At 37.4% G+C, this 23,651-nt stretch overlaps 1 protein-coding gene and 1 pseudogene across 2 annotated transcripts in view; one reads left to right on the top strand and one right to left on the bottom strand.

The window, feature by feature from the left end:
* The window catches only part of AKT3 (AKT serine/threonine kinase 3), a 313,971-nt gene that overhangs the window by 259,978 nt on the left and 30,342 nt on the right, over positions 1 to 23,651 (top strand). For both annotated transcript variants that reach the window (XM_041751210.1, XM_041751217.1), the window contains 2 exons: positions 5,432 to 5,646; positions 12,468 to 12,555. In XM_041751210.1, coding sequence (XP_041607144.1) covers positions 5,432 to 5,646; positions 12,468 to 12,555 — 303 coding nt within the window. The remainder of the gene's footprint in view (positions 1 to 5,431; positions 5,647 to 12,467; positions 12,556 to 23,651) is intronic.
* LOC121488917 lies at positions 19,968 to 21,649 on the bottom strand (annotated as a pseudogene).

The following is a 23,651-nucleotide window of genomic DNA, read 5'->3' on the forward strand; positions in this document are numbered from 1 at the left end:
ATCCTCTTAAGGCCTTTTTGAAAACCTTCATCCTCCTGAATGGCTCCAGAAAGGATTCATCAATATTAAGGCAGAAATGAAGTGAAGGAGCATGGTCATTAGTTCAGGTAGATCATTGTCTGCTCTCGTATAAGCATAGTTAAGGACTTGAAACTGTCGTGAGTCGGCTTACTGCTTATATTGTTTCTGGATAATATTAAAAATCATCCCAGGGGATCCCTGGGTTGCTCAGTGGTTTGGCTCCTGCCTTCAGCCCAGGGCATGATCCTGGAGTCCCGGGATCGAGTCCTGCGTCGGGCTTCCTGCATGGAGCCTGCTTCTCCTCTATCTGTGTCTGTGTCTGTGTCTGTCTGTCTCTCTCTCTCTCTCTCTCTCTCTCTCTCTTTGTGTCTCTTAATGAATAAATAAATAAATAAAAGAAAAAAATCATCCCACTTTCTCCCCAAATTGGATATTATTTAAATATAAATGAAAATAATATTTCTAGTTCAACTTTGACGGTCTCTTGGTGTCAGTAAGTTGGGGCTCCTTCCCCAGAGGCCAGTCAGTTCCTGTGGCGGCTAGTTTTCACCTAAAGTTCTTCTCAGCTATGTACAGTGTTTTGGCTTTAACAGTATGAATATTTGCATTCAGTGCTTTAGGATGATTCTAGGTTAAGTATAAAGTGTAATTGTAGATTCTCTGAAGCACAAGAACAGAGACAAAATCCACCCCAACTGGCTGCATGCTGGTGATTGCCTGTAGTATGTTACATCAGCTGTTTTAACTTCAGTGGCAAAGGCCCAGTTTCCTAAAACCCCTTGATGTCTGTTGTTCCGGGATACCAGGGAAGTTGAGAAATTTCTGGGAAGCTGTGCATAAGAGTGATTCGGCCACTAGCGTTGCATCTTGTTCAAGCGTGTTGCCTGTGCTAGCCAGAGATTGCTTTAGAGAGCGCGCGGTCAGCTGTACTGAGGTGTATGTGCTAGGACAGAGCATACAGCTTACAAGAGCTAGTGGCCTGTACAGTTTCAGTCTCTTGAGAATTAACAGAGCAGTGAAGCTCCAGGCAGAAAACCTGTATTTATGAAGAAAATACTGAGAAACCTTGGAATTCATAATTCTCATGAAATACATACTTCCCCTGAAGCTTTCGTACATTTTAGAATCTGGATCAGAAGACTTAACAGCCCTCCCTTTTTTTTTTTTTTTTTAAAGATTTTATTTATTCATGAGAGGCAGAGACATAGGTAGAGGAAGAAGCAGGCTCCCTGCGGGGAGCCCAATGTGGGACTCGATTCCAGGACTATGCCCTGAGCCAAAGGCAGAGGCTCAATTGCTGAGCCACCCAGGTGCCCCTTTTCTGTTTTTTTTTAAAGCAGATTCCTATGATGATAAGAATACGTAATGGATTTCCACAAATGACAAAGTATAGAAGTGTATGTTTATATAGAAAATACATGCATACCCATTACCTGAAATACAAGGTTACCGGGGGAAAAACTCGTTTTTGAATTAGTGGTAAATTGGTTCATGCAAGCTCGCAGTTTACTTTCACAACATAGGTGTACAGACAGTTTGTTTGGATGTTTAATTTTTTCCCCCATCTGTTCTGTCTGGATTATTGATTGAGCAGCAAGCCACTTCGGGGCATGCATCCCCTCCTTATAATCGCTTGCCTTAGGTGCATTGTGTGGCCTGGTGGCCTCCAGTCTTCCAGTAAGTCCTGGTTGGTAAAAGAATACTGGAGGGAGTATTGTTTTTGAACGTGCCCATCAGCCAAATAAGTATTCAACGTTGGGAACTTTAACCAATGGTACCGTTTTAAAATACATAGTTTATAATTTGATGTCATTCTTGAAATTTGTAACCATTCAAGAGCTACTCTTGCTGATTTCTGTTTAACTCATCTGGCTGTTTTTAGAAGTGGAAGCATCTACCTCAAATATTACCAAATATTCATCAGATATTACCAGAATAATTTATAGTAATGGATACCTGCTATGACCTCTTTGAAACAAGTTTTATTATATCAGAAAGTGAAGCAGTCTCTGGCTCCTGGTAGAAAAATGGAAACTCAGCCTTGTTTCCTAGCCTTTGGGTTCTGTTTGGATGCTGATTCGATGTGACCTCTTATCATTGTTTAATATTTACATTGCTTTTAGGGTTCCAAATCACCTCTTGTTCTTTATGTCTATCTTTTGCATTAAATATAGTTACAAAGTAAATCTACCTCTGTGGTGACAGAGATAATAGGGTTAAAAGGAAATACCAAATGTCTGCATTCATATTGAAACCTTGAGTTCAGTTTAAAATGTACAAAATAAAAAAATAAAAAATGTACAAAATCAATGATTTTGTGGAAAAGGGACACTTTCTTTAGATTAATCCTTCAAGACAAGTCTTTCAGTGGGTTGTTTCTCTAGGAGCAGGCTTTGATTTGCATTTATATCCAAATTATATGATCAGTCGCATGGCAATGGAGTTGAAATCCACTTTGCCATTGTTGGGCCTCCGTGTTACCAATTATCCTACCTTTTGGATCTGCTTTCCTGATAACCAGGAAGTATATTGGCCTTTTTTCTAGGGGGGAAAAATCATCAGAGGTAGCCAGAAGGAATTGCAACTCTTAGGTTAAAGAATGTGAATATTTTATGTTACTGTAATTTGGGGAAAAATATGTGCTTTGAGTAAGGGAGAAAAAAATCTCTTTAAGAAATAATATAAAGGAGGCTATGGATTTTAATTTCACTCAAATTTCTAGAGCATTTTGAAGTACTGTCTTCTGAGATAATTTAGATTTAGGGAGAGAGAAAAGATGTCTGAATAGTGGTGTTACATGTTTTATATACTGTATCCACATATAAAATATTATCACTTTTATTTTTATTCCTTGTGTATTTCATCTTCCAGCTGTTTGGAGAAATCTTTCTTTATAATTGATAACAAAGACTCTTAGATAAAGAGGGCTGGCTGAGTTTTTAGGGGTTTTTTTCTCCTCAACATTGCTGGGTTTCACATGTCGATAGGAGAATATATTACATCAGACTTGTTCAGTTCAAAGTAATAGAGCACACAGACCTCATTGTGGCATTATGTATATATATATTCATTAACCCCCGTATGTTCAGAAGCAAAACCACTTATTTTGAGAATCAGTGGTCATTTTACAAAGCTAAATAAAATATATTTTATTTTATCAAACAGATTTTTTTACAATACAGTTTTATTTTTCAGTTGCTTTTTTCTCTTCAAAAATAAAACCCCTTTTTTATGTGCTCACTTTCCCTTCTGGCTGCAAACCAGGTATTTAAACAAAAATAAAGGATTGCCAGTTTTGCCAGCTGGGGATGAGAACCCGGCTGGTGAAATGTGGGTTCGGGAAGCAGTTAATCCAGCTTTTATGCTTTTTATGGTTTTATGAAAAAAGAGGTTAAAAACCACATTTGGCTCTTTTTCGCATGTGCCACTGTTTTGTTGGTGTTGTAGGAATTCAGTAAAAGGTTACTTAGATTTTAAAATTGTTTGTCATTAGGTAAAATCCTGATCTCTTCGATTCAGGCCCACAAACAGTACATTCTACTAATTGGACAGGAGATAGATACTTGAATAATCAAAAGTCACTGGTATTTAAAAATCATGCGTACAACATTTCCTTTCACTGAAGTTAAGTATACAAGCTGAATTTTTTCTGCTTCTTTAGCTTATTTCTTCTTTTCTGTGTGTTTTTACTTTATTCATTTCAAACGAGTAGAAATTTGAAATATTTTTAGCCAAAGGGGAAAACTACAATTTGTTATTCTTCCCCAAAATATTTTGCTTAGATTGTTACTCTACAGAAGATTTTCGGAAAAGACACAGGAACTAGACTCCTGTTCATATCTTGCAAATGCAGTTCCTGTGTTGTCTTGGAACTGTAATACAACTGAATTAAAAATCTTCTCATCATAACATTTGAAAAATATTGCTGAATTAATCTTTAAGTAACATAGTTTTTTTCTCAAAATTACATTCTCCATGCATATAAATACACTGTCTACCAAGCCTTTTGTAGTATCCATAGGTAATCATAGTATAACTGTCAAACATACCATGTACAATTCTATGAAGTTGTTGGTAAATTTTAAATAAAGGTCACATGGGGTAATCTTCAACAACTTACTTAACTCAAACCAAGAAAGTTTAGAACATGTGCACTAGTTTGTTCTGTATCAAATTCTTATGTAATCAGTTATAAGATGTTTTTAATTGATAAATTTCACGGGTATGGTTTTCTTGCTCTATTTATCCCAAAGCTAAGAGAATCAAATAAAAGTAGGGTTTAAGGTTATTCAGATACAGTAATTTAAAACAAAATATTGAAAGACCCTGGGGCACCTCAGTGGCTCATTTAGTTAAGTGTCTGCCTTTGGCTCAGGTCATGATCTCGGGGTCCTGGGATTGAGCCTCGAGTCAGGCTTCCTGCTCAATGGAGAGTCTGCTTGAGATTCTCTCTCTTCTTCTGCCTCAATACCCGCTTGCATGCTCTCCCTCTTTCTCTCTCAAATAAATAAAATCTTTTAAAAAATATATTAATAGATTCAAATAGATGAAAAAAATTGCATTAGACAAGGAACATACCTAATAAAAAAGGTAAAAACCAACACTTTCCTGAGACAAATGGCAAATTATTATGCCTCAATTTGAATAGTGGCTCTAACATACCCTGATACTGTTCTATTCTTTCTTTCTAAATTTATTTTGCGTGGAATGTATTTTGGAAAATAAGTTTAAGGGCATATACCAGAGAGAAACTGCATCCGTGATTTTTGTTGTTTGTGTTTAACAGAAATTTTATGTGAGGTACTAAAGTTTTGGACACACTCCAAATGGTAAATCTTTATATCCACTTTGTTGACTATTTCCTTAAAGAGTTTAAACACATAGGGGCCTCCAGAAGTTTTCAGCTTGATCATCTTGTTTGCCTTTCCCTGAACTCGTCTGTCTGTAGGACTCCTCCTACATGACTTCTGTCTTTCACAGTTTGATTGGAGTTACTTAGTTCTCCATGCAAGAGAGTATAAGGTTCCTCGTATGCTCAGTCAGCATGACTTGAATTACTTGAAGTCCACATTATTGGAACCAGAGTGAAAAGTTCAGTAGGCCTCAGAGAAAACAAATATGCAAACAATTTTCATGTGACCCTGCATTGTCATTTACTTGGAATTTGCTGCATGGCCTGTCCCCTTTCTCATACACTGGCCACTTCAGGACATGTATTGAACACTTCACATCTCTGATGTAATTCTTGTCTTTTGTGGGATGCTTTCTAGTTTAAATGTGAAGATATCAGAATAACCTACCTAGGCTTTGCAGGTTAGGATTCACTTCGATGTAAAATTCGTACGTTTTGTAAATGCTGCTCTAAAAGTTAATGTGCAATAACGAATCTTTTCACTGGTTTCCCTCTTAGGTGTTAGAAGACAATGACTATGGCCGAGCCGTGGATTGGTGGGGACTGGGGGTCGTCATGTATGAAATGATGTGTGGGAGGTTACCTTTCTACAATCAGGATCATGAGAAGCTTTTTGAACTAATACTAATGGAAGACATTAAATTCCCTCGAACACTCTCTTCAGATGCAAAATCATTGCTTTCGGGGCTCTTGATAAAGGATCCAAATAAACGGTAAGCCACAAATGACACTCAATGGGTTACTGATGAATGTGGTTATAGAGATTCTGATGTGTAAATTAATTCAAATATAACTCCAAGGAGCAGTGTATTTGGTGGAGACATCTTTCCATGGAAATACTGACTTATTTTTAACTGCATTATAGAGAAGATTTTTTAAATTTCTGTAACTCTTTCCTAACTTGGAAATTTATTCACATTTTACCAAATAAGGATTTTGAGGGGTTTATCCATATTGTGAGCGAACAATTTCTTAATTGCCCTGATACCTGCTATTGTGGGGATAGGAAGTATCCCTCCCCTTTTTCTTTCCTTTCAGTCTCTGGGCCTTTATATTTATGCTTATTTGCATAATAAAAAGGATAGCCATGCTCTCTACTCTCTTCTAGTTCCAACCTGTGTTAACATGCCCTACTACTTTTTTTGTTTGCCATTTGAAGATACTCTTTTCCCTGTGTGACTGAGAGGATTAATGGCAAAATATCTTTACAAGACTTGTTTTTCTTTTGTAGCTACAACTGTGACCTAAAGAATCCTACAGCCCTTTGTTTAATTAGCGAACTGTAGTATTCTTTGTTCATATTTGTATATTCATTTACACATACAATTTGTAAGTCATATATGAAATGACTATTACTGTAAAAATGTCCTATAATCTGTGTTTGTGTATACATACATGTATGGAGCCATCCTTTCCTGTCAATTTATAGGCATATCAGCATTGCCCTGAAAATCACTTAGCTATTAAGCATCTTGAGGATAGATTTCAATATTTTAATGCCAAATCTTCCCTCACCTAATATGTTTTTACAAAGTTCTATTTTTGGTTGCTGCCCATTTTCTATTTATTGACAGACTGAATTAATGAAGGAAGGAGTAAATGAATCCTCAAATGTGGGTTTTGTTCTAGATGGTTTCCATCACATACTTCTAGCTTCTAAGTTCACGAGGATCGTGATTTTACCTTTGGCAGAAATAAGCAAACATAATAAAAGAGAACACCATCCTTTTGCTTCGTGAAGAACCTCTCAAAACTGTGTTTTGTGATCCTGGTAATGGAGAGTTTACCTAGTATTTGTAGAGTGATTTCAGGTTGTCTTTTTCAGGGCATTTGCATCTGTTTTGTGCTTTTTGCTGTTTTGGTAGCCTTGCAGTTGATAGGTAGAGTTTATTTTCATTTACATTTGATTGAGGACAAAAGTGAGGCCTGGAGAGGTTAAGTGATTTACCCTACAGCAAATTTCTGTGGAACCAGAGTAATCAACTTTCTTGGTGCCTACTTGGTATTTCTCTTGTGTCTTATTTGCTGTGCATCCATTTTATAGTTGGTTCAAGTTTTGAAACGTGTTCCATTTAGTGTGATTACTTCACAAGTAATGTAAGGGACAGCACTTGGTGATAGGTGATCTTTAAACAGAGCTAGGATTTCCATTTTATCTACTTGATTTGGGGATCTAATATTTGGCTTGGATTTCAAGGCAATGGATTTTTAGCCATCCTTTCCAGACTCCTTCAGGTAACTTGATGGCCCCTTCTGTAAGGAGCTGGTAAAACACACTTATATTTGTGTTTTCTCCTGTCTGTGTCTCTCATTCCTTTTCCTATCTCGACTCCCCACCCCTCCCCCTATCCCCAGGGCAGGGAGGGGGAAACACGTAGCAGATACTAGATAATTGTTGAGGAAACATGAGGAAAATTTCTAGAATGATAGTGGCCCATGTGTAGGACAACCCCTGAAGGTTTGGCCACGTAGAGGTTGGGATTAATCTAAAGGAAAGGCCGAGTATTTTCAATGATTTGCTGTTTTCATTTAGGGCAAATGTCGCATTAAAGTATCAGGAATGTAAGGATAAGCAAGACAAAGAAGCTCTGCTGTCAATGTTCATAGAATAATGTGGGACACAGAACGGGTATTCACAGATGCTCAGGCCTGTTGAAATTATTAGCTGGGGGTGGTGATGGGAAGGGTTGTTGTCTGCTAAGGTGTTCATGCAGAGAAACTGATGTGGGAAGGAATCTAGAATTGCAAGTGAACGTGCCATTTGAGAAGTTCAGTGACTAGAGTGTAGACTGAGTTGGGTAACACTGGGAGAGGAAGCTGGAATGGTAGGTTGCAACGACTTTATGCTTCTTAGAAAATATTTACCCTTTATTCAGAAGGGGATAAAAAGCCACTGAATTATTAAAAGTAAGCAATAGTGTAATTGGATTTGTGTTACGAAAGGTAACTGGCAGCTTTGTCTTGGATGAATTAAAACACGGAAGGGCCCGGGGCAGGTAGGCAGAGCCCTTGAGAATGTGCAGGGGATTGTCCAGATAAAGGATGGGGTCCTTCCAGGGGCCACGGTAAAGGAGCAATCATTCGGATTTTGTGAACAATTAAGTAGAAATGGTGAGGAAGGGGAAGGAGTGGAGGTGGTGGGTGGAGGGATGCCTAACTCAGGTGACCCGTTTGGAGAATGGAGTGTTATTAACAGACAGGGAACACAGGCAAAGGAGGCATGTGGGAAGGATGCTGCTACTCACTTTGGCTGTTCCAAGTCAGATCTATAAGAAAACCTGGATGAAAACGTGAAGCTGGCAGTCAAAAATCCTGCCAGTGTTTAGTAGACACACAGTGGCTGGCTATGTGGTTTGGGGACCCACCGACGTCTCAGAGACAGCTGGAGCCATGAGAATAGTTGGGACAGACTTATACAATGGGAAGAGTCCGGAGGACAGAATCCGGGGAAACATCAGAATTTAAAAGGTAGAAAAAAAGATAAGTAAGAGCCACTAAAGGACTGGACCCTGAAGTCTTTGGAAGTGTAATAAGGTAGTGTTATGGCAGATCTCATTATTCTTCCTATTCAAAGTTTGAAATACTGACGAATTTTTCTGATACTCTTTACTGAATTTCTGTCAGTTCTCCCAAAGGGTCACTTGTCATTTTGCCTTTATTTCTTACTCTCCATTACTTTATGTTCATTCTGTTAGAATCTCCTTGGTCCCTCTATGCAGTTTATGGGGAAAACATGACCTCACAGTGCAATCAGTAGCACCAGGAAAATACACATTCCATGATGTTCCTAATAATGAAGAACCCATAGTAGCTGAGGATTTAGTTTGGCATTCTGATATTGGAGTTTACTATTCTTAGACATAAATATCTTATTGCAAATCATATTTTGATATTATTTTGAAGTCTTAAATTGTGTATTAGGGAGTCATTGACATTGAAATTTTTGACAGTTTCACACTTGGAGGAAGTTCGTGTTAAAGAATCTCTCCCAGCTTCTAAAATGGCAGTCTAAGATTATATTCTTAGACCTCGCATAGTACTCATGGCTGATACTTTAGTTTTTTATGTATTTGATAAATATAGATTAAATGCTGGCAATGTCCAAAGCCAAGCTATTGCTAGAGAACAGAGGGGTGACATAAAATGAATAACTGAAGCTGGATTAAAACCTTCTATTTACAAAATGATTATGGTTCTCTACGCCCAGCTCCCACCTCCCCCATCATCTCATTTGTCATTCAAAATGAAAACAATAGCGTAAGGGTAAGAGAATACCATGAGCTCAGGCAGACCACTTTGATGCATACTTTGGGACGTTAAATTCTTTTCAGCGCATATTTTGGTGTCTCTGTTTTTCTGGCTTCCTAAGTAGAAGCTCAGAATGCTTTTTGGATCATCCAGTACCAGTCTCTGCCGTCAGAAGAATTTGCAGCCCAGCCAGGGAGGGACACATACAACTTGGAATAGAGAAAGAAAGAGCCAGGCCAGGGGGGTGGAGCGCTGGCGTTAACTAAATACAGAGCCGCCAGTCGGAAAGTCCTGCATACAACACCGAACGCTGCTAGTACCATCTGGTCCAGTCTAGAAGTTCCCTGTAAGTGCTGTGGTTCGTTCTGTATGATCTGAGGACAGGAGACCTAGATTGTGGGAACCATGGATCATGACTACAGATACTCAGATATAAGTTGGTTGTATTTTCCCCTCTGACTGTGTGTCAGGGAATCCTGGATTCTTCCCCAGTTCGTGTATTCCTTATACCTAATAATAGCTAGCACTGTTGGATTATAGTATTGCTTGTTTATTGTGACCTATTTGTGTTTCTTCCTACCCAGTGTTGTGTGGGAGTTGGCATGTACCAACTCATGAAAGCCAGATGTTAAACTTCAAGGATTTTGTGAGCTGATTGTTTAATACAGTCATTGTTAAAAATCAAATTTTATAAACATACAAATCAAATGAAGTACATTAAAAACAAAAGTAATAAATACTCAATTCATCGATCTTTAATAATTTTGTTAAATTTTACTCTTTTCAGTGTTTTTGAGGTTGCTTTTATCCGTGTGTCTGTACAGAAATACTATGTAACAACCTGCTTCTGTGCACCTTTTCCCACTTCTGCGTCAGTGACATCAGGTTACTAACTTGAGATTAGCCATGGGGGAGTATTTATATCACCAAAGTTGGCAAACTTTGTAAGTCAGGGCTTGCTTTATTGTTTTGTTGATTGTTTAGATTTTAGAAACTAATAGAGAAGATGTTTAATAACAGATTACATTTTTATTTCTGTTTTTTTGTTTGTTTGTTTGTTTGTTTGTTTTTTAGAACTGAGAATGCAGGGGAGAGAGGTGAAGGGGGAGGGAGGAGAGAGAACCTTAAGCATGCTCCATGCTCAGCCCAGAGCTCATGATCCGGAGATCATGACCTGAGCTGAAATTGAATAAGACACTTAACTGACTGAGCCCCTCCAGGTGCCCCACAGATTACATTTTAAACTTTGTTTTGTCTGTATGCATAACACTGTGAATAACACTCCAAAATGAGATTATTCTTCCACTGTTCCAAGATGATTCACCATTCATCAAAGAAGTCACTCCTATAACTGACAAGCCAGGGAAAGTCTGACTGTGTGTCTTTGTTGTTTCACTCTCACCACAAATGACAAGAACAGCCAGTATTTGTGTTGGAGCTCCTCCTAAGTTAGTGGCTTTCAAGTTTAGCAAAATTAACAAATGTTTTCTGTGAGCATCACTTGGCTACTTTAGAGAAAAGAGCATTCTATATTTTATTATTCTTAATAAATTTTGTGCCTTGTGTCCTTTCTATCTGTAAAATTATAACAAACATATCTATATAATCTATAGTAATATTGACCAGTATATAATCACATGTAATATTGCACATGCATCATTTTGCCTGGATTGCTGGCTCTTAAACATTTATGGGCACACACTGTCCCTAGTAGCCATGAGCAAGACCAGAGAAAGCTTGCTGTATTGATCCAGATTTAAATGGATTTCCTTTCCTTTCTTTTTCTTGTTCTTTCCACATTCTTTTTTTCCTCCCTTCTCTCTTTCACTCCCTCCTTGCTTCCCTCTGTGGGTTATTTTTTTCTTTTTTCATTCCTTCTTCGTAGTAACTAGTATGAACTATAGGAAGCTTAGGAAGCCAGAAAGCACCTGAATTTCACACTGTGCCCACTCTCTGTTAAGTAAGAATACCTGCAAAGCTGGGGGGAACATCTTTAAATTCATAGTGTGTATTGTGCTTTGCATAATAAATTATGTAGCAGTGGTATTTCCTAGATTTGTGATGTCATTTCTGTGGAAATTCATTTGAGGTATGAAAATAGCCCTAGCGTTTCTATCTATTAACAATTACTGTACAAGTTGCTTTTTCTAACTAATTACTTAGTTATTTCGGAATTTATGGTAGCAAGGATGCAGTTTAATCTGAATCTTAACCAAAATAAATATGCTTTATAGAGGCAGGTGAATGACTCAATGGTTGAGCATATGCCTTCAGCTCGGGTCATGATCCCGGGGTCCTGGGATGGAATGCCACATTGGGGTCCCTGCAGGAGCCTGCTTCTCTCTCTACCTGTGTCTCTGCCTCTCTCTGTGTGTCTCTCATGAATAAATAAATAAAATCTTTTAAGAAAAAAAAATCTGGTTTATAGAATTGACTGTGGTAATTGCTACCATTTGTTGTGCTAGGTGCACTTATCTGTGTTACGGCTAACCCTCATGGTGGCCCACCAGGCTGGTATCGTTGTGCCCACACACACACACACAGTGGAGACACTGGGAGTAAGCAGCTTGTTCATTGTCACATATTCATAAGTTCCAGAGCTGGTTGCCTGTTTCAGTTTTGTCCCCAAAGCCTGTACTCTTTTCAGGTACCACATTGTCCTGAGGCTACTCCTTTTTTTTCCTTTTTCTTTTCTTTTTTTTTTTTTTTTTTAAGATTTTATTTATTTATTCATGAGAGACAGAGAGAGAGGGATAGACATAGGCAGAGGGGGAAGCAGGCGCCCTGCAAGTAGCCTGATGTGGGATTCAATCCTGGACCCAGGGATCACGACCTGAGCTGAAGGCAGATGCTCAACCACTGAGCCAACCAGGTGTCCCTTTTATTCCTTTTTGAAGATTTATTTGAGAGAGAGCATGCATGCAGGGGTAGAAAATTGGGGGAGAGGCGAGGGAGAGAGAATCTCCAGCAGACTTCACGCTGAGTGCAGAGCACAATGTGGGGCTCAATCCCATGACCCTGAGATTGTGACCTGAGTCAAAATCAAGAGTCAGGTGTTCAACTGACTGAACCAGCCAGGCGCCCCGAGGCTACCTCTTACTAATAGCAAGTTAGGGAAATCAGATCTGACAGTAAAAGCTTTTTATTGGTACAGCTCTTGATCTCAGGAACTATGTATACCACAGAGAATTACATTTCATGGACACTTTCTTGTTTCCTTTTGGGCTTATATAGATATCTTAATGTTCTCTCTTAATGTTCTCTCACTCTTGTTTCTGTCTCTTAGCCTTGGCGGGGGCCCAGATGATGCAAAAGAAATTATGAGGCACAGTTTCTTCTCTGGAGTCAACTGGCAAGATGTATACGATAAAAAGGTAAGTTATTTTCATGGAACAATCCTTATATATTTTGTCTAAGATGAATTTACGGCCAAAAAAAAATTTTTAAGTGAATAAAATTTAATGATATAATGATATTCTTCATTTTTATTCTACATATTTGAATATAATATTGAACTTCTTAGCCCAAAAATTCATCGATGATTCTGACTCCCAAAATGCAGGTTGAAATGTTACTCAGTGTGGTCAGTTGATTTTTCTTTTATCCCAGTAACATTAGTTTGCTTCTCATTGTTTCCTAAATATTAGGAGAAAAAATAAAAACCTTGATGTTATGTTATTCTTTAAGAAAACTAGCAAAACGAAATCAGAATGTTTTTCCTTATCTTCATGTCTTTAATTTTAAAGTGAACTCTACAAATGTATTTCTACAAAACTTACTTGAAAGGGAATTAAAAGCAATTTAGTATTTAATATTTAACAAAGGAATGGATATTTTTCTTAGTTGGGGTTTCTCTGTTATTTGAAATGGAATTTTAATGTCCACAAAATGGATGCTACTGATTTTATAACTTTATTTTTATTATAATCTGCTTATTACTTGTGTTTAATACTGTAATTTTTCCTTAGGACAGGAAATTATTGTGTCTAGTCCTTTGTTGTAATCTTTGTCTATTTTATTTCTACTATTTTAGGTATTATTAGTACAGGCACTGATTTCACTGATTTTGATTTTTAAATGCTCATGTAAAAATTTTACTATGAAATTTTTATGTAATACCATAATTGCTTAGAATCTTTAGTTCTTTTGTGTAGTTAGTCCTATTTCATTTTATTCCAGTTTTCCCTGTTTTCTCAGAAACATACATAATCAACATCATTTAGAAAATGTCTGTTTTGGGCAGCCCCTATGGCGCAGTGCGTAGCACCACCTGCAGCCTGGGGTGTGATCCTGGAGGCCTGGGATCGGGTCCCACGTCGGGCTCCCTGCATGGAGCCTGCTTCTCCCTCTGCCTGTGTTTCTGCCTCTCTCTTTCTCTCTGTGTCTCAATAAATAAATAAAATCTTAAAAAAAAAATTTAAAAAAATGTCTGTTTTGTGCCAAATATCCTTCTTTATTAATCCCTAAAGTAAAGATAGAATGAAATCATTATGACTTACAAGGAAAAAGACAAGTACTGAATTTCTGCATTACGTTATGGGAATAGAGAGTATGGTGGTTTTCTAAGCATTTCTTGTGAAATAGTTGTATGATATTAAATACTTCTCAAAGTTTAGACTCCCACCATGTACCAAGCACTGGGGTAGATGTTGGATCCTTCTCAACTCTTATGAGAAGCATGTAACCATTTTTAAATGTTTATTAATTTCATGTAGAAAACTAGACATCTACTTTATAATAGTGATGGTGTTATTTATGGGTTGCATCCCTATTTAGACCCTAATGATGGCTGTGTGCTATTTTTAATAGATCAGTTCACTACAAAAGACCCTTGTAAAAGAGAAGGATCAGAGTTTTCTTCTATCTCCCAGAAATAATACATGGTCAGAGGTTTTCTTTGGCATACAAAGCTGTAAGCCACAAACAGAAATCCCTTTTACATACCATCACCAAGGATAACTCAGTAAAAAAGGGGGGAAAGAGGAAGAGAAGGAAGGAGAGAAAACATTCCTTGAGACAACTGTGAGTCCCAATTGTGTCACTGCTAACTTCAATAGGAGGCAAAACATGTACTTTCTTCAGTCCTGTCAGGAGACTAAAATATACCACAAAGATTTCTTCATCAGTTTTTGGCTCTCCATGTTAAGTGGGAGTTTGGCATTACTCAGGGAAAGCTCTGACCTGCCATGGAGCTCGACACGCCCAGAGCAGTGACAGTAAGACACTGGCCAGCTCCCTTGAGGTGAATGGGCTTGGAGGGGGCTAGCAAGCAGGGAGAAGAAGCTGCCAAAACATAGCTTTAAATGATGTATTGTGGAGACATGGGTTTCAATTGTTAAAATTGATAAAAATAGATGCTACTTAATCTGAGCAAAGATGTTAAGTGTCTTACGTAAAGAAGCACAACCACAAAAATTACGAAGTTTCTGTGAACAGAATTCATCAGGAGCTGACCTCTTCTGCAGGTTTACTTGGATGGATGTCCGATGAGGCTCTGGTGTTTTAACCACCTTACATGCTTGAAGGACACTACAGCAGCATTATAATAGCACCCTCACGTTTTGAGTCTGTCTCTAAAAGGCTTTGGAAATGTGATCGGGTCTGTCTGGATTTGTATTATATCACTAAGAAACAGAATTATGGGAATGTTGATGCCAGTAACTTTTGTAATGAATCCAATTATAATTCTACTCTTCAGACAGTATAAATTAGGAAATAATTTAGAAAATGAAACACTTTTATGGGACTCATATGTCTTTAAAATATGTAACTGTTTCATAAGAGGTTAATTTACTTCTAAGATGAGGTGTTTTTTTAATTACAATTTTATTAATATTCTTTGGGAGCTTTACTCTTTTGTAGATTTATTATCACATAATTATTGGCCACTTTTCAATATATTGTGGCAAAACTAGAGAGAAGACATAGAGAGAGGCTAGTATCCTTAAGGGAAATCTAGATCTCTTCCTAGGTTAAGTAAAAAAAAAAGAATTAATCTTAATTGTGAATGTAATGAAGAGCACAGAACTGAAGTGTGGAAATCCATGTCCTAGATTTGCTTCTTCCTTCCTATGGGGAAATGGACAAGTCATTTTACTCACACAAAATCAGGATCTCCGAAGTGCCTTCAAGCTTTAAGATTTAAGAGGATATTTTATAAGATGAATTTATCCAGATAAATTTCTCTGTAGACTTTGCACTCAGTTTGTCGTCTTATACAAAAAATCTGCTGGGATTTTGTGTGATACTGTGTTGAATCTAAGGATCAGTTTGGGGCAGAATTGACATTTGAACAGGATTGAGGCTTCAGATACATGAACATCATATACCTTTCCATTTATTTAGCTTTTCTTTAATGTCTCTCTGTAAAGTTTCATAATTTTCTGTGTTCAAGTCTTACCGGTATTTTGTTACTTGTCTTTAAGTGTTTTATGTCTTCTAGTATAAATGGTATTTTTAATTTTTATTTTCATATTGTCTGCTATGATTATATAGAAATACAATTGATTTTGTATATGTACCTTATGTCCTGCAGATTTGCAAAACTCACTCATTAGCGTTAGTAGCTCTCTCTCTCTTTTTTTTTTTTTTTTTGGTAGATGAGTCTGCATAGGTGATTATATTTTTGTAAATAAGTTTTTACTTCATTTTCAACTGGTATGTATTTTCTTTCTTTTTTTTGCCTCGGTATATTGGCTAGGACCTCACTATAATGTTGAGTAGAAGTGATGGAGTGAACATCCTGGTTTTGTTCTTGATCTTATGGAGAAAACATCTTTTATCATTAAGTATGGTGTTAATTATCACAGTGCAGAGATTTTAATTTTTTAAAAATATTTATTTATTTATTCATGAGAGACACACACAGAGAGAGAGAGAGAGGCAGAGACATAGGCAGAGGGAGAAGCAGGCTCCTTGCAGGGAGCCCGATGTGGGACTCAATCCCGGATTCTGGGATCACGCCCTGAGCTGAAAGCAGACACTCAACCACTGAGCCACCCAGGCATCCTGAGTCTTAGTTTTTAAATATCATTCTTCAATAAAAAGAACCAAGGTTACTTGGAGAAGTAGTGACTTCATCACTGGGATGAAGAAGATAAAAGACAAGGCCAAGGAATTTACAGGTGCCAAAAAAGTAAAAAAACAAGGTTAGATAAATAAATAGAAGTACATTAGTAGGATGCAGGAGCCAACCCTTAAGTCCCAGTGGTGAAAGCTGGAATAATTTCAATAACAAAATAATTAAAGCTTATTTATAATTATACCTTAGTCTATCATGACTCAAAGAATAAAATATATATCTGTAAGTCTCTGTAAGTCCACACTACAAAAATAAATGATTGAACAAATAAATGTTGAGAAGGGACATGTTTTCTTGATAGATGAATTGCAATTAATAAATGTAGAATGAAGTTACCTAAAGGAAAATGTGTGTATATACTTCTTATGCATTATATTGCTGGAAATATATTAAGATCCTGGTAACATTGGTTGCCTTAGGAGAGGGAGCTAAGTTAATGATCCCTGTGGTGTGTGTTCAACTTTTCATTACATGTGCTTTTGCAACTTTTGAATTTTCAACTATGTAGATATATTATATAGACATAAGTAACATTAAAACTTTAAGAAGACAAAAAAATTCAAAATCTATCAATATTTAGGGCAGCCCCGGTGGCTCAGTGGTTTAGTGCCGCCTTCACTCCAGGGCGTGATCCTGGGGACCCGGGATCAAGTTCCACTTTGGGCTCCCTTCATGGAGCCTGCTTCTCCCTCTGCCTGTGTCTCTGCCTCTCTTTCTCTGTCTCTCATGGATAAATAAATAAAATCTGTAAAAAAAAAAAAAAAAAAAAAAGTCTATAAACATTTAAAGAATCCCATGAATGTCAAAATAGAACAAAACAAAAGTAGAAGGAATGAGGTAACTAGGAGATCACCATAAGACTCCCAGGGTGGGACTTAACTACATGTAGGATCTACCAATGAGTGTTAAAAATCAGTGGGCAAAAGTTTGAGAAAGAATATTTGCATAGCCTTAATGTATTTCCTCTCAAACATTTGTTATTTACAAAGCTTTAGAGAGTAACTTTAGGGTAGAATAACTTGGCCTACCATGTGTTAAGCCAGCTGACCAAGATTCAGATCACCGGTAGTAAGACCGACTGCTGCCATGTAGCCTGTGACCGGAGACTGTGGGAAGGCCGTATCACTGCTGTGGTATTCTTTCTCAAAATGCATGACCTCAGCGTAATCTTGGAACCACCTGGAGGGGACACTCCTCAAAATCACTGGCCATGTGGCCTCAAAAGCATCCACTTCAGGAAAGGCCAGGAGTGGCTGTGGAACCAGGGACAGTGGAGATGGAGAAGAGGGGCACAGTGGGAAGGTGGTGACATCCAGATGACAGTTCTGTACTAGCGCTGATTTCTTAGTTTTGAGCATTGTGCTTTGGCTTTATATAGCCTTAGGGGCAGGTGTGATAATGAGATAGGAGATCTTTTGTAACTACTTGTAGAAGTCTTCTCTAAGCCTAAAATTATTTCAGTATAACAAGTTCTAAAAATATGTTAGTGTAAGCTTTCTATACCTCCTTTATTAGGATGAGGAAGTTCCCTTCTGTTCCTAGTATGCTAATAGTTTTTATCTCGAAGAACTGTTGAATTTCATTACAAGTTTTTCTGCATTTGTTGTAATGACCCTCTAGTTTTTCTCCTTTATATTCTATTAAGATGGTGAATTGCACTGATTGGTTTTCAAATGTTAAGTGAACCTTACATTCCCAGGGAAAAACTCACCTATTTGTGATGTCCTTATTATGTATGCCTAGATTTGATACAATGTATTTTTTTAAGGATTTTTGCATCCCTAAATCACAAGTGATACTGGGGCTGGGGCGTCATCTTCTTTTCCTAAAATGTCTTTGTTTGATTTTCATTCAGGATCATGTTTGATTTTTTAAAATGAAGAAGTATTTCCTCTTCTTCAATTGTATGGGATTGTTTGTTTAGAATTCGTATTATCTGTTCTTAAAATCTTTGATAGAATTTACCAGCAAAGCCACTTGGGCTTGGGGTTTTGTATTTGTTGGGAGGTTTTTAGCTATGAGCTCATGTTCTTTCATAGTTGTGAGGCTATTCTGGTTGTCTGTTGCTTCTTAAATGTTTCCGGACCTTTTGTCTTCTAAGCTTTCTAATTTATTGGCTTAAAAATATTTATAATATTCCCTTATTGTCTTTACAGTGTTTGTTATATATGTGATGATGATCTCTCTTTTAATCCTAATATTGGTAATTTGTGTGTTCTCTCCACTTTTTCTTGATAAATGTGGTGAGAGATCCATCAATACTACTGATTTTTTTTTTTTTTTCAAAGAATCAGCTTTTGGTTTCACTGATTTTCTGTATTGTTTTTCTGCTCATTATTCACTAATTAATTCTGCTATTTATTACTTCTCTATTCTGCTTCTTTTGAGTTTGCTTTGCTCTTCTTTCCCTATTTTCTTTGAGAGAAGCTAAGATTACTGTTTGGGGACCATTTTCTTTTTGTAGCATAGCACTCAAGGAATGCTGTGAGTTTCCATAGAAGGGCTATTACCTTTGTTTTGCAAGTTTTGATTTGTTATGTTTTCATTTCAAAATAGTTTTAATTCCTCTTGTGATTCCTTCTTAACTCTGAGATTATTTAGAAATGTGTTGCTTTCCAAATATATGGATTTTTCAGATTTTTCTTTTACTGATTCCTAACTAAACTCTCCTGTGTTTGGAAAACATAGTATATATATATAGTATATATAGTATAGTCCTTTTAAATTTGAGACTTGTTTTATGGCCCAGAAAATGGTTTCTTTTGGTGTATATTCTATGTACACTTGAATGTATATTCCGCTTTTATTGCACAAAGTGTTCTACCAGTAGCCATTAGTCAAGATGGTTGGTGGTGCTTGACTACCGATTCTTCTTACCGATTTGCTGTCTACTTGTTTTGTCAGTTACTGGAAAAGGATTATTGAAATCTAGGGCTATGATTGTGGATTTGTTTCTCTTTTTAGTTTTGTTTCATATATTTTGAAGCTTCATTGTGGGGTTGTGTACACATTTAGGTTTGTTATATCTTCTTGGTGAGTTCACACCTTTATCATTATGAAGTGTTCCTCTATATCCATAACCGTAACCTTTGTTTTGAAATCTACTTTGTCCGATATAATTAATATGAGTACTCCAGCTTTCTTTTGATTTTATTTATCATGTCCATCGTGTTAGTTTTAACCTATGTCAGTACATTTGAGTGAGTTTTCTTTTAAGCATCATATATTATGTGTGTGTGTATGTGTGTGTGTGTGTGTGTTTCCGTGTGTATAACACTCTTTATTTACAACTTTATAGCAAAAAAAGAGTAGGGAAAAGTTTAAAACAGGGCATTCCAACTGATCTTGTCAGATTAGAGAAATTCCATTGTATTTTATTTATTTATTTATTTTTAAAACATTTTATTTATTCATGAGAGACACAGAGAGAGGCAGAGGAGAAATTCCATTTTAAATGCCCATCCCATTGCCCAAAGGTAAACAATAATGAATCTACATATGCAGTTTCCTTTATGAAGTGCAGTGTTCATATTTTAGGCATCTTTTAAACATAAAAATTCTAAAACTCCTTAAAACTACATAAATTAAGGGTGTTTTAAATTTAAATTTATATTGTCCTCCTAATAACACATGCCCAATGAAAATCAAAAGCTGGAAAAGCAGCTGCACTTCCTATCTGAGTGGACAGTTACAACAATCAATCATTTTATGCAATGACCTTTATATTTTTAATTTATCATTAGCTACTTTGAATTTACCATGAGATGTGGACAATGTCAGAAGACAAGACTTAGGGAGAGGACTTCTTTTTTGGAGGTTAAGCCTTTCAGAACTGGCATGGGAAATATCTTGTTGAAGGATTCCGCATGGAAAAATTAATGTAGTCCTTCTCCACTCCTGCTGAACTGGCTTACTGTTTTCATTGACATGTTTAGTGTCATTTTAAAAATATACTGTGTTAAAAAAAATAATAAAAAAAGATAAAAATCTACTGCGTTTAACTCTTCTAGTTGATCCAAATCTTCAACAATACAGAGATTTTCATTGATAGGAACAACAGCCCTGACTCCCAAGTTCCTGCCTCTTCCCTTTGTTGTGCTATTTCCAGATCACTTCCTTCACCACTTCAGCCCTACCTCTGGAAGGCTCACTTCATTGTTTTCTGAAGTACACGTACTGAATCTTTCAGGACTGGTTTCTTTTCTGCCTCTCTCATCTACATCTCTTGGAATGTACAGGTTTAATTCTCCATTGTTTGTGTGCACTGAATCATATCTCACCCCCCACCCCACCCCCACTCCCCCACCTCCCCACCTCTTGCCTGGATGTCACAGATACTATCTGCATCCTCATTATCACCCACCAAAGCAGGATGAAATTCCAGCTCTTCATGCCCACTGATCACCAGTGCTTTCCCTGCTTTGATGTATGCTTGCCTTCCTTCCATATCTTGTTCAAGTTCCATCAGTGTTTTCTTGTCTTTTCCTTTCTTTTCATGCAGGAAAAGGTTCAAGGGTGATTTTGGTAATATTTGAACCTAGGCAAAACACTCGCAATTAGATCTCATGCAATTTCATTTTCTTTCTCTTCCTTCTTTATATCTTTCTTTCACACAAATCCAGGAGGAAATGCACAGTGAAACATATAAGTATCATCCCCTCAGGCCAGCCATATTGGTTGTTTTCAAAAGCTTCAAGAAATGTTTGCACACTATTTAAGGGTTTTTTTCCTCTTTTCCAGCTTTTTGTTCACTGTTTACAGTTTTATCTCATCTCACTTATCCATAGTATCTTTTTCAAGCTCTTTATGTCTTGCATCACATTTTCTCCCCAGAGTCAATTATGGGACAACGTACAATTACCTCCCTTTGTTTACTGCCTTTGCTCAAAGAGCACACATACCGCGATTTGAATCTGCACCTTTGCTTGTTTTTTTGAGGAACAAGTATAGATTTAAATAGCTCATTTAGCTCTTGCAATTCCTTCTTGTTGTCTTCGGTTTCTTTTCAGCTTCACTTTATGCTATCTGACATGGATTTTGTTGACTAAATTGAACTTGATGACTGATAGCTTTGATAAACTTATTTTTTTTTTTTGCGCCCTTATTATTCTTTAGATCAAATACTTTAGGGGCACTAGGGTGGCTCAGTTGGTTGAGTGTTCAACTCTTGATTTTGACTCAGGTCATGATCTGAGGGTCATGAGATTGAGCTTCATGTCAGGCTCTGCACTGAGTGTGAAGTCTGCTGGAGATTCTCTCTCTGCCCCCCTCCCATGCTCTCCCTCCCTCTTTGTAAAAAAAAATAAATAATTTATGTTCCGTAATTTTCTCTTTTTTTGCTCCATCTTTTTGCTGCCAACAGCCTGACTCTGTTTCTTGGAGGGCATTGTAGAGACAGGTGGCACCAGCCAGACTTAAAGCTTACCTGGACACCATCAAGAGATCTGGTCCCATAGCAGGAGGAGGAGGAAGACATGGGCCTCCCTAGCCACCATTCTGTGCCTTTTTTCTTATTCATTAGGTAATATATGATTTTTAAATGGGTTCTGAAGCCCATTTTTATTTAATGTAAGTATTCACAGAGTTGGGTTTATACCTGCCATTTTGGGATTTGTTTTTGGTTTCATTTTTTATCTGTTCCTTTATCTTTGTCTGCCTTCTCTTGGATTTATTGAATATTTTATGATTCTCTTTTGTCTTGGCTCCTATCTTACTAGCTATCTCTTCTTTTTATTGTCTTGAGGTTGTTTCTAGAGTTTGCTATAAACATATTTAACTTCTGACAGATTGCTTTCAATGGATACTAGAACCACATCACATTCAACAGCACATTAGTTTTGTCTCCCATTCTTTATGCTATCATTTTACTTTCACATGTTATAAACATCATAGCATAAGAGACCTTTATTTTGCTCTCAAGAGTTATGTTTTAATAAGACTAAAACTATGTATTTAAACTTTTATCATTCTCCATTCCTTTATGTAGATCCTTGCTTCCATCTGGTATCTGGTTTTGGGCTTTTTCTTTGTTGCTTTTCTTTAACCTTTATTCAAAGGCTCATTTATGTAGCTTCACTTCTCAGACATGACTCCCTGGGCTTGGAAAGATTCCTGGAAAAAGAGGGTATTTGAAGGAAACAGAGGATAGGATATGATGGGAATGTGACGTTTCAGAAGTGGAGGCCAACGTGAGAATAAATCAGGCAGTGAGAAATGAAGTCCGTGAAGATCTGCTGACTGTGAAGAACCTACAGTTCAGGGTGGATTGAGACTGGGTGCAAAAAATGGAGCAGGGCGCCTGTTGATTTGGGGTAGTTCCTGCAAGGTTAGCTCCTCCTGTTTGCTTGATGCACCTGCTTACCAGGACAGTATCTCCTCCAGTAGGGAAATGCTATAACATGATTGGACCCTTTCAGCTTTTGTTCGTATAGACTTTTAGGCAAGAGAGCTCGGAAAAGAAAACCTCGGAAAATCAAGAGACTGCACAGTGATAGTAATGTTTGATTCTGAATGCAGTTACCCAAGGGCTAGAAATACAGGACTAGCACTGGAAGTGAGAACAGGAATGGATATGGCTATCTGGGAACTCTGTTACCGAGGGCTGTGGGAGTATATTTCTTCTGTGAGCAGGAGAGGGATGCGAAAATCGATGGGAAAGAAAGTTGGGGAGGGAGGACGGTGTAAGGACACTTGAGAGCCACGGGTGTGTTAGAAAATGTCCAGTCGGGAAGGGAAGTTGGTTTGAGGACATGTTTTTACAAGGTGTATCCAAATCCCTTGTGAAGAATCATGCAATAGTTGCAGGGACACCTTTCTGACTAAATCATGACTCTATTTTCTGGCTGAAAAATTCATCTTGAGGAGTTTGGTGATTGATGGCAGTTATGCAGATGTTAGTGATCACTGTGGTTTCCGTCAGTGAAGCAAGGTTCCAGTATAACACAAACACTAGCAGAGAAGACAGATCATAGCTACAAATATACTTCCCGGACATTCACACTGATAACACTCCTTACCTGCTCTAATGATGGCCCATTTTTAAGCTTTGGATCAAATAAAGATAAGCTCCAAATATCTACCAGACACTCTTATGGTTTAATGTTAAAACTACTTCCGGTATGCCTGGGTGGCTCAGTGGTTGAGCGTCTGCCTTTGGTTCAGGTGATGATCCAGGGTCCTGGGATAGAGTCCCGCATTTGCTCCCCACAGGGTGCCTGCTTCTCCCTCTGACTATGCCTCTGCCTCTCTCTCTGTCTCTCATGAATAAATAAGTAAAATCTTTTAAAAAAATAAAATAAACTACCCTTTCATTGATCATGGGATGTTGCACTGCGGATACAAAAGAACACAGACAGCTGTCCAAATGTTAGAGTGCAAAATGTGAATGGC

The sequence above is a fragment of the Vulpes lagopus genome, chromosome 1, assembly GCF_018345385.1.
Source record: "Vulpes lagopus strain Blue_001 chromosome 1, ASM1834538v1, whole genome shotgun sequence".
NCBI lineage: Eukaryota > Metazoa > Chordata > Mammalia > Carnivora > Canidae > Vulpes > Vulpes lagopus.